The sequence below is a fragment of the Sorex fumeus genome, unplaced genomic scaffold (assembly GCF_029834395.1).
Source record: "Sorex fumeus unplaced genomic scaffold, SorFum_2.1 ptg000043l, whole genome shotgun sequence".
Taxonomy (NCBI): Eukaryota; Metazoa; Chordata; class Mammalia; order Eulipotyphla; family Soricidae; genus Sorex; species Sorex fumeus.
The window spans coordinates 4,607,747-4,622,427 of NW_026606100.1; the positions used below are offsets into that span (position 1 = coordinate 4,607,747).

At 50.7% G+C, this 14,681-nt stretch overlaps 1 protein-coding gene across 5 annotated transcripts in view; it reads right to left on the reverse strand.

Annotated features, from left to right (window-relative positions):
- The window catches only part of MED15 (mediator complex subunit 15), a 67,829-nt gene that overhangs the window by 33,494 nt on the left and 19,654 nt on the right, over positions 1–14,681 (reverse strand). For all 5 annotated transcript variants that reach the window (XM_056120694.1, XM_056120693.1, XM_056120696.1 and 2 more), the window contains exon 2: positions 8,260–8,347. In XM_056120694.1, the coding sequence (XP_055976669.1) occupies positions 8,260–8,347 (88 nt within the window). The remainder of the gene's footprint in view (positions 1–8,259; positions 8,348–14,681) is intronic.

Consider the following 14,681-nt stretch of genomic DNA (forward strand, 5'->3'; position numbering starts at 1 on the left):
GGAACCTGGGAGCAAAAGCCTGTCTCAGGGTAGAGAATACAAATATGGTCAAAAGCAGAAAGCTGGTAGAAATAGGAACATTAAGGATGGTTCTAAGCGTTCAGAGGAAAAGAGAACCAAGCGGAGGATCCTTCTTACACAGTGGCAGAAAGTTTTAGCTGGATTGTATCCTACAGCTGTGTAAGCAACAAAAAGTGAATACTTGGTTGAACAGAATTCAAAGCATGCATTGAATAGCTTCTCTGCTTCTTGGTGCTTACAGCAACATTTAAGAGGAAAAAGATAAATTAAGGGAAAAGCTAAGCAAAAAGAAACCTAGATTTGATGAGCTGGGAAATTCCCACACTAGACTGCACAAAAGTACTAAAATAGGAGATCTGCTGTCAGGAAAATGTACTCTGGAGAGAAGATCAAGATGCAGCTGCGTACATTTTGCTAGTGAAATAAATCAGGCATGTGACTCATGAATCCCCTCTGCAGATCTCACAGAAGCCAGGAATACAGATCGCTATATTCAGGCAGCTCTCTGGAAGGCTTTTCTGGTGGTAAGAGCCCTGTAACATACCACAAGAGACACGAGATTTTTGTGGGTTAGCAGCTTGGACTGAAAGAAAGAGAAACCAGATGAAATCAAAGGAGGGCGCTGGGACTCCCAAAGTTCTACAGGAAATCGGCTGATTGCATTCAGCTGCAAACATGTGCTCCAAGGAAAGAAACGACGACCTTTAGAACAGAGCCCGTGGCTCAGAGGCCAAAGCCCTGGGCCCAGACACGGAGCCACCAAGCTTGCGGTAGGAGACAGAGAGGCAGGAAATGTACTGTCACTCTATATTTGCCTTTTCTGGATTTTTTTCCCCTTTCTTTTCGGTGCCAGGGATTGAATCCAGGTCTTGTACATGCGAGGCAGGCTCTTGACCACTAAGCCACATCCCCAATCCCCTTTCTGGACATTTTATAAAAACACAATCTTAAAAACATACAAACCTTTTGTATGTTAACATACAATGACTTAAAATACAATGACTTTGATTTCACTTAGCATATTTCAAAGTTCATCCATATTGTATCTGTTTTTTTTTATTCTTTTATGTAGCAAATAATATTCCACTATATAAATAAACCACTTTTCCTCCTCATCCATTCACAGACTGGTTACACTTGTTTGAGGGCAACTCCTAGTTTGGTGCTCAAGGGACCATATGGTACCTGAAACTAAGTCCAGAGTCTCACACATGCCATACAGTACTGACCACTGAGTCACACCCCGGCTCCTATTTGCAGACTTTTAAAAAAAAATCAGTTCTTAGGGGCCAGAGTGATAGTACTGTGGGTAGGGCGTTTGCCTTGCAAGTGGCAGACCTGGATTTGATTCCAGGCATCCCCTACGTTCCCCAAGCACTGCCAGGAGTCATTCCTGAGTGCAAAGCCAGAAATAACCCCTGAGCATCACCTCGTGTGGCAAAGAAGGGGGAGGAATATTTGGTTTATAGATATTTAGGTTGTCTAGATCTGTGTTATCACTGTACAAGTTTTGGGAAACATATGAATATATGTGACTTAAATTTTTTGAGGAAGGGCCAGAACGACAGTACAGTGGGTAGAGTGCAGTGTTTGCCTTGCACTTGGCTGACCTGGGTTCAACCCTCGGCATCCCATGTGGTCCCCCAAGCAGCGCCAGGAATAATTCCTGAGTGCAGAACCAGGAGGAACCCCTAAGCATCACTGGGTATAACCCAAAAAGAAGGAAAAAAATTTGAGGAATGATCACACTGTTTTCCACAGGAGTGACAGTTTTACGTTCCTTCCAGCAATGTATATGATTGATTCTTTACATCTTCACCAACACACCTGTCTGTCATCTTTTATTATTACAGTTATTATAAATGAGAAGTGCTATCTCACTATGGTTTTGCTCTGTACTTCCCCAATGACTAATTATGTTAAGAATCTCTTTATTGTGATGGAGAGGAATGAGAAGGTGGGTTTTGTGGGCATACCCAGCAGTGCTGGAGAGATAGTACAGCAGGTAGGGCATTTGCCTTGCATCCGGCTGATCTGGGTTCAATCCCTGGCATTCCATATGGTTCCCTAGCCCACCAGGAGCGATCCCTCATCAAGAAACCAGAAGTAAGCCCTAATATTCCATCGGGTGTGGCCCCCAAACCAAAATAAATATAAACAAAAAAATTAATAAATAAAAGCGAAGTGGACTCCGTATCCAGGTCAAATTTGGTGGGGAGGGAGGTTGGGCTTCATCCTTCTGTGCTTGGGGATCACTACTGACAGAGCTCTGGGCTGATATTAGGATACCAAGGATCAACCCCAGGTTGGCGATGTGTAAGCCCTTTACCCATACTATCTCTCTGGCCGAGCTGAAATCTCTCTTAAAAGCAAGAGAAGATGAAGAGATAGTAGAAAGCTTAAGGTGCTTGCTTAGCATGAGGTTGTGTCTGCAACCCTGTTTAAATCCTGTTGCCCCAGATGGGCCCCTGCCAAGTATGGTGGTCCCTGAAGAGTGCCAAGGGTGGCTCAAGTCCCTACCCTCCCCCCACCAAATAAAAAAAAAAAGCAATCACAATGGAAAAAATAAAATTTAATAAAAAGAAAGGAACCTGAGTGATAGTACAGCAGGTAGGAAGCTTGCCTTCCATGTGAGACTGGGGTTTGATACCCAGCACCAACCACATATGACCCCCGAGCTCGCCAGGAGTGATTCCTATGCACAAAGCCAAGAGTAAGCAGTGAGAATCTCTGGGTGTGGCCCCCCAAAAAACTCCACAAATATAAATAATAATAAAAAGGGCTAGAGAGAGTATAGTGGGTAGAGCACCTGACTTGCTGACCAGGGTTTGATACTTGGCATCCCATATGGTCCCCCAAGCATCATCAGGGGTAATTCTGAGTCAGGAGTGAGTCCTGAGCATGGCCAGGTGTGACCCCAAAGCAAAACTAACAAAATATAAAATAAAACAGAGAAAAAAACCAACTTCTCTCCATGCCACCAATGATCTGCCCTGCAGTTTTTCTCACAGATAAACTGGAGAAAGAGAAACAACAGTCACAAAGATCGCATGCTTGTGCAGAGACTGCTTTTTTTCAAAACCTCAATACGTGCTACTGGAAATATAGCTGAAAGCCAGACAATCCAAATTCACAACCGGGACTTGGGGGCATAGCTCAGTGGCAGAACCCCTGCTTGCAGGAATGAAACCAGGAGTGGCATCCCTAGCACCACCCAGCAAGTAAAGTGCAATCCCAGCAGCGCTACCATCTCTGCTAGCAGCAGCCCCGTGTGCAACCACTAACAAGCACTGCCATTAAAGCATGAGACCCTGGCAGGCACCTTTAGCAAGAAGCACCTCAACCAAGCACGTGATAGCAAGCGCGCACCACAGTCCAAAGTGGGTATGTACACCCAAACTAGAGCAGTCAACCAAAGCGTGGGCACTGCTAACAAGTGTGTGACCTACTGTCACTGCAACAACAAAGGGAAGGAGGAAAAACAGGTATTTGTCAATTTCATAAGCGGCAAGGAGCTACTTTTGTTTTTCGTTTCTGGGAGTACTCAGAGGACTATATGTGGTGCGGAACCGAATCCAAGTAGGCTGTGTGGAAGTCGAGACCCTACCTTCTACCATGGCCCAGGACATGAAGCAAGAAACTGTTCAAGATACAGATAATAAATGAGTAAGGGAGTCATGATCACAGAGAGGTTGAGTATGGAAAAAGCAATGAATATTTTATTCACTTTGTTATTAAAAAGGAGAAAGAGAAAAGAATTCACCACTAGGTTTCTGAACAAAAGTGTTTACTAAGGGTGGAGCAGGAAACGTCCTGCCTCTCAAACCTTTAAACAAAGCAGAGCTAAGAAGCACTGCCTACAATTAGGCCTTAGTCATGAACCCACTGCGCCCACGCCTTTTTTGCAGACATGAATTAGAATGCTTCTCATGCCTCAGTCCTTGGTCTCCTGAATAACTGTTCTTAGCTAAACAGGGACAGATGTACTCAGATCTGGTCAAGGTCCCCTCAGAAGCCTGAAGGCAGGAATGGATTGCCTCGAATCAGACACACATTAAGTGTCCTCTTCCTCTCTTGCTGGGTGCAATTTGGGCGAGATCCTTGTTCCCAGGATGTGATCTTTTCTTCTGATGTCTCAGCCTCCCTAGTTCCTGCACTTTACCTTGAGCCGCCCCAAATGGAATTCAGTTTTGCATTACTCATTTCTATGCTACAACAGACACTGCATGTAGACTTCTGCACACAGAGAAAGTGCAGGCAGGCATCAGGGAGCTAGCTCAGCAGTCAGGGGTGAATGCTTGCATACACAGGGGCCCAAGTGCAAACCCAGCTCTACTGGTGTTCCCTGGTCCCACATTGCTGGCCGTAACCTGAAGGCTTCTGAGCAATGTCAGGAGTGGACCTGGTGGGCCCTGGCACTGTCAAACCCAAGAAACACTGCTTATGGGGTCCACTGAACGGTCCTGCCTAGCTGGCTGAGCACTGTCAGGCTCCTGGGAGCAGCACCCTCAATGAACCCCCCAGAAAAGCTTTAGTGCAGTAGAGATGGTGTGTTTAAAATACAAATTTAAGGCGCCAGAGCAATAGTATACAGTGGGTAGGGTGACTGCCTTGCCAGTGTCCAATCTGGGTTCAATCCCCAGCATCCTACCAGGAGTGATGCCTGAGCGCAGAGTCAGGAATAGGCCCCGAGTACTGCAGGGTGCAGCCCCCAAACAAAAACAAAACAAAAATTTAAATTTAAAACAACTAAATGGCAGAGTCAAAGAGAGTACAGTGAGGAAGCTACTTGCTTTCCATGTGGCTGACCCCACCATGATCTCTGAATGCATAGCCAAGAGCACAGCCTGGAGTGGCCCATCCCCACCCCCACTGCCAAACAAAAAACAAACCAAAAAACCCAAATAAATGAAGGTTCAGCAAGACCCTGCCCTAAGTCCCTGGACCCTGCTGCTGTGTGAGCTGATGCAGAGGAGTCTCATCCAGGGCATGCCAAATGGAATGCTTGGAAGTTGTTATTATCCTTATCTCCGACCACCCCAGGCAGTTATTTTTATTTCCTCAGCCTCCTTTAAGCAGAGTAAAGGTAAGGTGTAGGAATGAGGGTGTTACAGAATAAAAATGAGTGTCCGCGCCTGAAGCGATAGTACAGTGGGCTGCACACAGCAACCTGAAAAATAGCCTGGCTGGTCCTTCAAAGGCTAGTCATGGAGTGATCATCCGATTCAGTAATTCCACTCATAGATACACACAAGATAAATTGGAAACATTATATCCATAAGAAAATTGGTACACCGATGTTTATAGCAGCATTACTCTAAGAGGATCCGAATGTCCATTAATTAATGAATGAATAAACAATGTGACAGAGCCATAGAACAGTAGGAACGTCAGGTCAGAGAGAGTATATATTGGGTAAGGTGCTTTCTGCCTGTCATGCAGTTAACAATGTACCACACGTGGTCCCCTGAGCCCCTCAGGAGTTATTCCTGAGGAAAGAGCCAGGAGTAAGCCCTGAGCACAGCTGGGTGTGGCCCAAGAACCAAATAAAAAACATTCTGTCAGTAAAAAGGGGCAAAATACATGCTACAACATGTTCATGAATGAATGCTAAGTGAGGAGGGAGGGAGAGAGAGTATAGTGGGTAAAGCATTTGCCTTGCACAAAGTTCACCCTGGTTTGATTCCCACCACTCCATATGGTCCCTGAGGCCCTGCCAGGAGTGTTCTCTAAGTGCAGAGCCAGGAGGAAGCCCTGAGCACCGCCTGGTATGGCCCCAAACCAGACCAAAGCAAAAAACACATGCTAAGTACAAGGAGCCAGTCACAAAGATATACGCTGTATTATCACATTTCTATGAAAAGCTCAGAGACTAAACTATATCAACAGCTAGCAGGGTTACTGAGTATTGAGAGAAAACAGATAGTGACTACTAAAGGGTACAGAGTTGCTTTTCTTTTTGGGACACACCCAGTTTTGCTCAGGGCTTGGGGCTTGGGAGACCATATGGAGTGGTCACCATATGGCAGGGATCAAACCAGGGTCAGCTGCAAGCAAGGCAAGCACCCAGCCCCCACCTCTGCCTGCAAGGCAAGCATTTCTCGGCCCCCGAGCGTATGGAGTTTCTTACAGAATATGTTCCAAGAGTCAGAAGTAAGCCCTGAGCAGTCAGGTGTGCCCCCTCCCCCCAACCCCCTAAAGTGAGAATTAGATAGTTCCAAAGGCAAGAGTGCATGATTTGCACGTGGGAGTCTCAGGTTCAATTTCTGGCATCACATGGCCCTTCCCAAGACATCACCAGATGTCCCAAAAATAAATAAAATGAAAGTGTGGCAATGGTTGCATATCCTTACGACCATCCTAAAAACATCGTCAATGAATGACTTGTGTCTAAGAAATTACATCTCAATAAAGCTGATATAAAAAGAGGAAAATGAGGTGGGGGTGGGGTGGGTGAAGAGACAATACATGCAGCCGATCTGGGTTCAATCCCTGGGACCCCATACGGTCCCCCAAACCTGCCAGCAGTGATCCCTGAGTAGAGAGCCAAAAGTAAGGCAAAGTACAGCCAGATGTGGCCCCCAAACAAAGCACAAGATAAAAAGAAGAAAAGAGGGGCCGGAGCAATAGCACAGCAGGTAGGGCGTTTGTCTTGCACGCAGCTGACCCAGGTTCAATCCCTGGCATCCCATATAGTCCCCCAAGCACTGCCAGGAGTAATTTCTGAGTGCAGAGCCAGGAATAACCTCTGACCTTCGCTGGGTGTGACCCAAAAAGAAGAAAAAAAGAGGGGAACCAGAGCAACAGAACAGAGAGTTGGACTCTTGCCTTGCACACGGCAGACCTGGTTTCAATCCCTGGCACCACACATGGTCCCGAGCCCCACCAGGAGTGAACCCTGAGTGCAGAGTCATGAGTAAGTACTGAGCACTACTCTGTGGCCTCAAAACAAAACAAAAACAAAAAAGGAGGGGGAGGGAGAGGAGAGAAGAGAGGGCCAGGAATGTGGCTTAGTGTTGGAGCACAGCCCTGTATGTATAATTAAAAGAGGTTTATCAAATACACTTGTGGCAGAGTCCTCCTCAGTCCATCTCAGTGCCCCTACCCTCAGGGTCCCTGGCAATGACATGCTCACAACACAAATCTGGCGTTCTGACCCTGACAGGACCATGCAGACAGTGCCTGCTTTAGAAGCTATTTTCTCTAGCAGTAAACTCTACCATTAAAAAGAAAAGAAAAGAAAAGAAAAAGAAATCGCCTCATCAAAACATCCAAGGGCATAAATAACACTTGTTTTTCATTCTTGTTTGTTTTGGGGCCTCACCCGGTGATGCTCAGGGTTTACTTCTGGCTCTGTATTCAGGGATCACTCCCAGCAGGCTCAGAGGATCATATGAGATGCCAGGGATTGAACCCAGGTCTGTCACATGCAAGGCGAGAGCCCTACCCTCTGTACTATGGCCCCAGCCCTGCATCTGCTTTTAATTCTGTGTCCCAGGATGACAGCAGCACAGCTGGGCACAGGATGATCAGAGTGACAGTGGGTGGAGGCTCAGCACTGGCTACGAGGCGTGGTGAGGAGCAGGTTCAGAGCACAATTAAGCTCCAGAAATCATTCCCTCCCTCCTCTATCCTGCTTCATTTCTGCTGCAACAGATCTGCCCCAGAGAGAGCAGAGCTGAAAAGAAGGAGGTCACATGAACTCATGACACCCCCTCCCCCCACCTCCAGTCAGGACAAGAGTCTGTTTACAGTGAAAACGATCCCCATCCCCCCTACATGAAGTTCCTACGCTCAGGGACTCCCTCAGGCCCTCAGTCTCTATGAGCACCACCTTCATCACTTAATAAAAGGGACAGTAACCGTTCTAGGCCCACATGCCAGGATCATGTGGGGCTCATGTGAGTTCTCCCTGAGGGCCTCTGGCCAAGGACAGAGTCAGAAATGACCCCTTCTACAGAAGCAGCTGGACTCTAAATGAGCACCCTACAGGATTCATGGAACTGAATCATGACAGAGGGTGCTTGCTGTGAGCCTGGGCTCCATGCTAGGTGCCCACCTGGCACCCTCTCTACCCCTATACCAGACACAAGAAGGGTGCTGCTGGCAAAGTCAACAGAGCACATGATCTATCCGTGATCAGTCACCTTCTCTCCAATTTCCAGGCAGAGCAGATCCACAGTCTGTGTCACGCCCTTTCCCTTCCCCAGCCTCTCTGCCGGCCCTGCCCACACTTACCCGTGTCTTGGCCTTCAGGAACACATGGCTCTCCATATCCTTGCTGGATTTACTGTGGGCCACGCCAGCTTTTCTCATGGCATCCTCGCTGAAACACAAAGGGAGAGAGATGTTAATATATACCAGCATAACTTTTTGTTTGCTTTTGAGTCATACCTGGCAGTGCTCAGGGCTTACTCCCGGCTCTGTACGCAGGGATCATTCCTAGACAGAACTCAGGGGATAATGTGGGGTACCAGGGATCAAATCTGGGTCGGCTGCATGCAAAGCAAGTGCTGCACCCACTACACTATCTCTCCAGCCCTACCATATCCCTTCTTATAGAGTGCCTTGGCAGCAGGCCCGACATACCGGCTGCCTCTGGGTGACGAGGACACCAGTCTGGCAGGGTCGAGGAAAAGCGTGAAGGAAGGGGACTCAACAGAGCAACAAAGGACAGCTAAGCAAGCAGACAGGAGGGAGAAGTGGGAAAGTCCCCAGACAGCAAGACAGTAACTCCAGCTCCAGGGGGTGAGGGCCAAGCTTGGGATCATTTAAATGATCAAATTTAAATGCACAGCTGGGTGGCCAGCCGGCCTGCCTCTGGAGGGTCTGCTTCTCCACCCAACTCTCATTAAGGCAGTGGGGGCTGGGGGTGGGCTGGGAAGAAAATACAGGAGTTAGGACATACTTGAGGATCCAGTTCAATTCCTGGGACCGCGGAGTCCTTGCAACTCTGTGTCCTCGGGCCCTCGCCCTGCCTTGCTAGGCCTACTGGCCAAGAATCCCAGGCAGAGGCCTCTGGGCTACCAGAGCACCACTTGAGAGGCCCCCATCAAAAAAGAGCAATGGGGTGGGGGTGGGGGCTCAGAAGAGGGCTCAAGGAACTGGAGCATGTGCCTTGCATGTGGGAGCCCTGGGTTTGATTTCTCAAACCTCATGGTCCCTTGAGCACCATCAGAAGCACCCCCCAGCACTGCTAGTGTGGTCCCAACAACAATTTAAAAAGAGAAACAACTCAGAGAGCAATGGGAGCCAGCCTCCGGCCTCTGGCCTCCTCGATAAAACCAGGGGCCATGCCAAGTTGCCTCCTCCTTCCTCCCAGTCACAATCCCTGCGTGAAACAGGTTCTCCAGGTAGGATGAAGGACACAGCCCCAGCTTCAAAACCTCTAGCTGGGGGGGACAGGAGACAGACCACACAACTGTGTCAAGCATCACAGAACCAAGACTGCTGACAGACAGACAGGAAGCCCTAAATCTATCACAGGCCTCATTCCACTGAGGCACACCTAAGTCTCGCTCGGCTCCAGAACATGGGTCTGAAGTGGGGGTGCACACCTGGCCCCAGGAGAAGCCTGGCACGTCTGCTTGCAGCGTGCCTCCTCCCCCCAAGATGGGCCTCCCTGCCTGTCTTCCCAGCACAGGACCTGCTGATAAATAAATGAACAAGTCCGTCAGGGCTCTGCTGCCTCAATGTGACCCAACTAAACAAGGCCAGTCCAGTTGGTGCCAGAAAAAGAAAGCTCTCTGACCACCACGAGCCCAAGGATCCCCAGGGTACTGAAAGAATGTGCACGCCAACGGCAAGAACATGTCTGCAATCCTTACAAAAATACCAGAGATGTCCACGTCCGTGTTCCCGTAAAGAGCAGTGGAAGGACACGCACTGCCTGACACACGCTGGGAAACTACCCCGTCAGCTTCCTCACACCCGCGCGAAGGCAACAAGGGGCTCCTGCTGACGGACAGCCAGGACAGCGTGAGGGGAAATGTGACCTGGGCCACAAGAGAGGCAAGAGGCACATGGGGAGGACAAGGCAAGATCTGACTGGTGGAAAAGTGGGACCCTGAAGTCCGGGAGGGACCTCCATGCACATCTGAGGCGGCTGGCGTGGGGAGACCCTGCCCGAGTGGAAACACAAAGGCACCCCCCAGTGTGCCCTCATCTGGGGGTCAAGCCACTGCAAGGGCGGGGGGGTTGGGGGGGTACAAGTACAAACTATTTGGCAACAGTAAAAAGTTTCTGAATGTGCAACAAATGAAAATTAATTCAAAAGATGAATCCAAGGGGCTGGAGAGATAGCACAGCGGGTAGGGCGTTTGCCTTGCACGTGGCCAACCGGGGTTCGATTCCCAGCATCCCATATGGTCCCCTGAGCACCGCCAGGAGTAACTCCTGAGTGCAGAGCCAGGAGTAACCCCTGTGCATCGCCGGGTGTGACCCAAAAAAGCAAAAAAAAAAAAAAAAAAAAAAAAAGATGAATCCAAGGTAGTTCTGGCAGTGCTGGCCTGTTGCATTTCTTGGGCAAAGGGGGGTTTTAAGTTGAAAAAAATTCCAGCAGCTCTGCTCTGAGTCACAGAGTTTTCCCACCCAGAGAGGGGACTGCACAGACCCATTTCACCAGGTGCCCACCTGCACATCCTGGACAGTGCTTGTTCCCCTCCTGCCTTCCAACAGCACCCCCACCTGAGAGTCACAGGGGTCCCCTGAGGAGAGCAGGAGACAGAGGCCAATGGTTCAGGCAGCCTGGGAGACCAGGGAGACATGGTAGGGCTGCTGAGGGTTTTGGGGGTGGGGTGCAGTCACACAGATGGGCTCTGCACCTAGGACAGAGCAGGAGGCCCCGAAAGGACCTGGGCATCCCAACTGTGGCAGACACTTGGCACATGCAGACAGACAGGACACGGTCTAAGGGGAATAGCTCTGAGCTGGTGGGCCCTCACAGGGTCTGAAGGCACCTAGGCATGGTGAGCCACAGGCAAGGAAGCACTGGACACCCAGGGACCTGCTGGAGGGGCACTTTCGTCCATCCTAGTCAGGGCAACACTACAGGTGACACAGTGAGTGACACAGCACCTGCGGATCATCGACAACCAGGAGGCCAGAAATAGACACAGCATAGCAACAGGAAATGGAGCCAGACAAGTGTCCAGCTCTGGCCCCGGGCCGGGAAAGGGGCTGCTGGAGCCCCAAAGGCAGGGTGTTCCTCCACCAGGCCCTGCTGGGCTCTGCCAGGCAACACCCGTTAATCTGCAGGTGTTCACACAGACCCCACATGTTTGCTAGCCGAAGAACAAACAGAAGCCCCAGAACTGTGCTCAGTTCTGCAATCCACATCCTATAAGTGTTGCAGATCCAGTTCTTCCCTTCTGGGTGGCAGGAGACGTACTGGGGGTGGAACCCTGGGCTTCACACATACAAACTGTGCACTCTCCCACTGAGCCCCATTCACCGCAGGGCCACACTCGTAGCTCCAGACTGCAGATCACACCCCATAAATCAGAAGATGAGGCAAGAAGGAAACTTGGCAATTGTGCTCTGTTAATATTCTACATCTTTCTCCGAGGAAAGGGCCTGTTTTTCCTTTTCAGCTGCCTCAGCATTCTGTCAAAGGCACCGGTGTGATCTGCATTAGGAGGGCAGCTGACGCCTGAGCTCAGGGGTGGGTGCCTGCCCATTCTTCCACACCTGGGGGCTGGCACACCACCACGAGGCTGTTCCCCAAAGCCCCCCTCCTTCCTCCCCAATCCGGGCTTTACCACTCAGTGCAGGTCACTCTGTACCTGGCAGGCCACACCTCAGCTTCCATCTCCGGAAAACATTCCTTCCAGGAACTGTGGCTTAAGTGGTGGTGAGGGAGACATTAACAAGAACAATCCCAAACGCCAAGAGGTTACATAACTGGAGAGAAAGCTGAAAGCAGAACGAACGAGCCCTAGGGCGCTTTACCCCTGCACAAGCAAGCCTGGAGAACCTCCTGGAGGCCAGGTAGAAGATACTTTGCCCCATCAGGGAGGTCAGAGAGCAAAAGAGGTGTCAGCTCACGAGGGCAGCCCACAGTTTCAGAGCATCCACTGCCACCAAGGAGGCATCAGCACCATAATAGGAGGAGTTCGGTGGCCTCCACCTGGGCATGACAGGATGGACAGAGGACCGACATCAGGCAAAAGCACACGGCTGTCCTCTGCGCCCAGTAAGTGTTCGGTCGTCATCTGGTTATCATGTGACTCCCCAGGGGAACCTCACTGATGACACTGGTATCGTGAGCTACTGCCGCCGGGTTCAGCAGAGGTGCAGAACTGTCCAATCCTGCCCTGCAGGGACACAGCAGGACAACGCCCTGCAAGCAGCACTGCACTCAGGCCCGGTGTGCACTGGAGAGGCCTCTTCACCTCCCTGCCCCCTCCACTCCCAAGCCCACATCCTCTGGTGGCCAACCCTCCAGCTAGGTCTCCGTTTCGGGTCCCACTCTCTGACACTGCACTGGGGTTTAGTTTTGTTGTGTTTCAGAGGCACATGCAGCAATGCTCAGGAGCCAGAGAGCTGAAGTAGGGAGTCAGGGATTGGCCTGGTGTTCCCACATGCAACGCACACATTCTACCCCTGCCCACCTCCCCGGGCTTCCTGGTCCCATTCTTTCCCCACTACCTCCATCAGGTCCTCAAGTCAGACCACTGCAGTGAGCTGGGTGAGCAACCCAGGCTGCGTTCTCTTGCCTCAAAGCTTTAGCTCCTCCTGACAGGGTAAGCACCTGTCCAGCTAAGGAGCGCACCCCTCCCAGGGTCCCTGCCTAGAACACCAGCTGCTCCCTCTGCAAGCCACTTTAACCACACCTGAGGCGTCTTCTGTGGATGCCTCCTGGTTGCCTGCCAGGCCACTGTCCTCTACTTGAGAGCAGATACTGACATCCACCTCGGCCTGCAATAAGCAGTGATCAGCAGACACAGCACCATCGTGTTGTGTTCAGAACACAAAGAGAGGCGATGCTCTGTATGCTGAGGAGACACATGTGCAGAACAAAGACCCAGCGAGGCAGGAGCAGGGAAACAACCCCCGAACAAGCATGTGCAGGTGGCGGTGGGAGGCATGTGCCGGGGGAAGTGCTGAGCACCGGGACTACAGGATAAAGCGGGAGGGCCTTGGCTCAGGTATCTCACAAACCGGGGATCTAATTCTGAGGTGGCCGTTTGCCGGCTCCTGGCCTGGGCGGAGGAATCCCATCCCCGCAAGAGCATCCTTTCCTAAAAGAGATTTTCAAATCGAATCTTGGGGGACTGGGGACTAGAGCAATAGCACAGCAGGTAGGGCATTTGCCTTGCACGTGGCCAACCCGGGTTCAATTCCCAGCAACCCATAAAACAGGCAAGGTGTGAGAAGCACGGCCTGCCTGCTCCTCCTTCACCTCTCTGTTCCCAAATTGGGAAACTCGGTTTGTTACCAGTCACTCCTAGACCATGCAATCTGAATTGATACGGCTAAAGTAAACAAACAGAAGGGCAGGGGCCACTGGGACACTACAGGGATGGAGGTGCGTGCCCTGCACGTGGCCAAGTCTGTTTCGATCCCTGGCATAAGGTCCCTGGAGCACTTCCAGGTGTGGTCACTGAGAAAAATCACTGCAGGCCCAAGGAGCACCACAGTCTTGTACCCTGTTGCCTAAGAACTGCTGGCAGGGGCTCTGGGCTTCCTGAACACCCCTTGGGAGGTGTTGGGCTCCTCCTTGTGGTGTCACATTCCCCCACACCCTCACACAAAAAAAGGTGTCCCTGGAAAGGTGCATCAGACATAAGCTCATAAGCTGGCTATGTGCTGATGGCCCAGTCTGCCATGATTCCAGCCACGATCTTGGGCAACACCCCCAGTGACTGGATATCCTCACTGAAGACGAAGACAGGACCAGGGCCCATTACAGGGCTGATCTGAGGATTAATGAGCTAATATCACAGAAACTTGGCACAAAAAGTACTAACAACAAAAAGTATGCGCTAAAGAAATCAGAGAACAGTTTGTTTAGCTGCACAGTGAGGCTGCATCCCAAAATACCCACAAGGCTCCCTTCCTAACAGATGAGGGCAGAGAACGCATGCTGCTCCTCACGCAGAGCTGTTCTCCCTGGGACTGTGCCCCGTGGGGCCAGCTGCACAGCCTCAGTGGGCTACCGATGACCTCGGGAAGCACCACCACGCAGGTCCCATGCTAGTGAGCACATTAACTGGCTCCCCTGCCCTTCCATCCACACTCCAAACCAGGTTTAAGCCGCATACCCACTCACTTCTCCCAAGTGCCCTCTTTAACACGTCCCTTCTCTGGGTCGGCCTTCTTCTCCCATTGTCAAACCAATGCTTGCAGTCCCAGAAGAACGAGTTCCTCTAGTCTCCTGTTAGAACAGGAAGGCACTTACCTCCCCACATTCCAGCCCTCGGGTAGACAAGGATACCCTCACCTTCCTCTCACCTACCTCTGACACAACGTACCTACTGCTCAGTAGAAATTTCTCCTGATTTGAGAACCACAAAAGCCCAGTGTGGGGGTTTAGTCACACCGGGCACACACAAGGTCCGAGATTGAACTCTGGCATCACTGAAGACGGCCCTGTGGCTCAAATACTGTCAGGCCCAAAGAGCATCAGCAGAGTGGCCCCCCGTGCCCAAACACTGCCA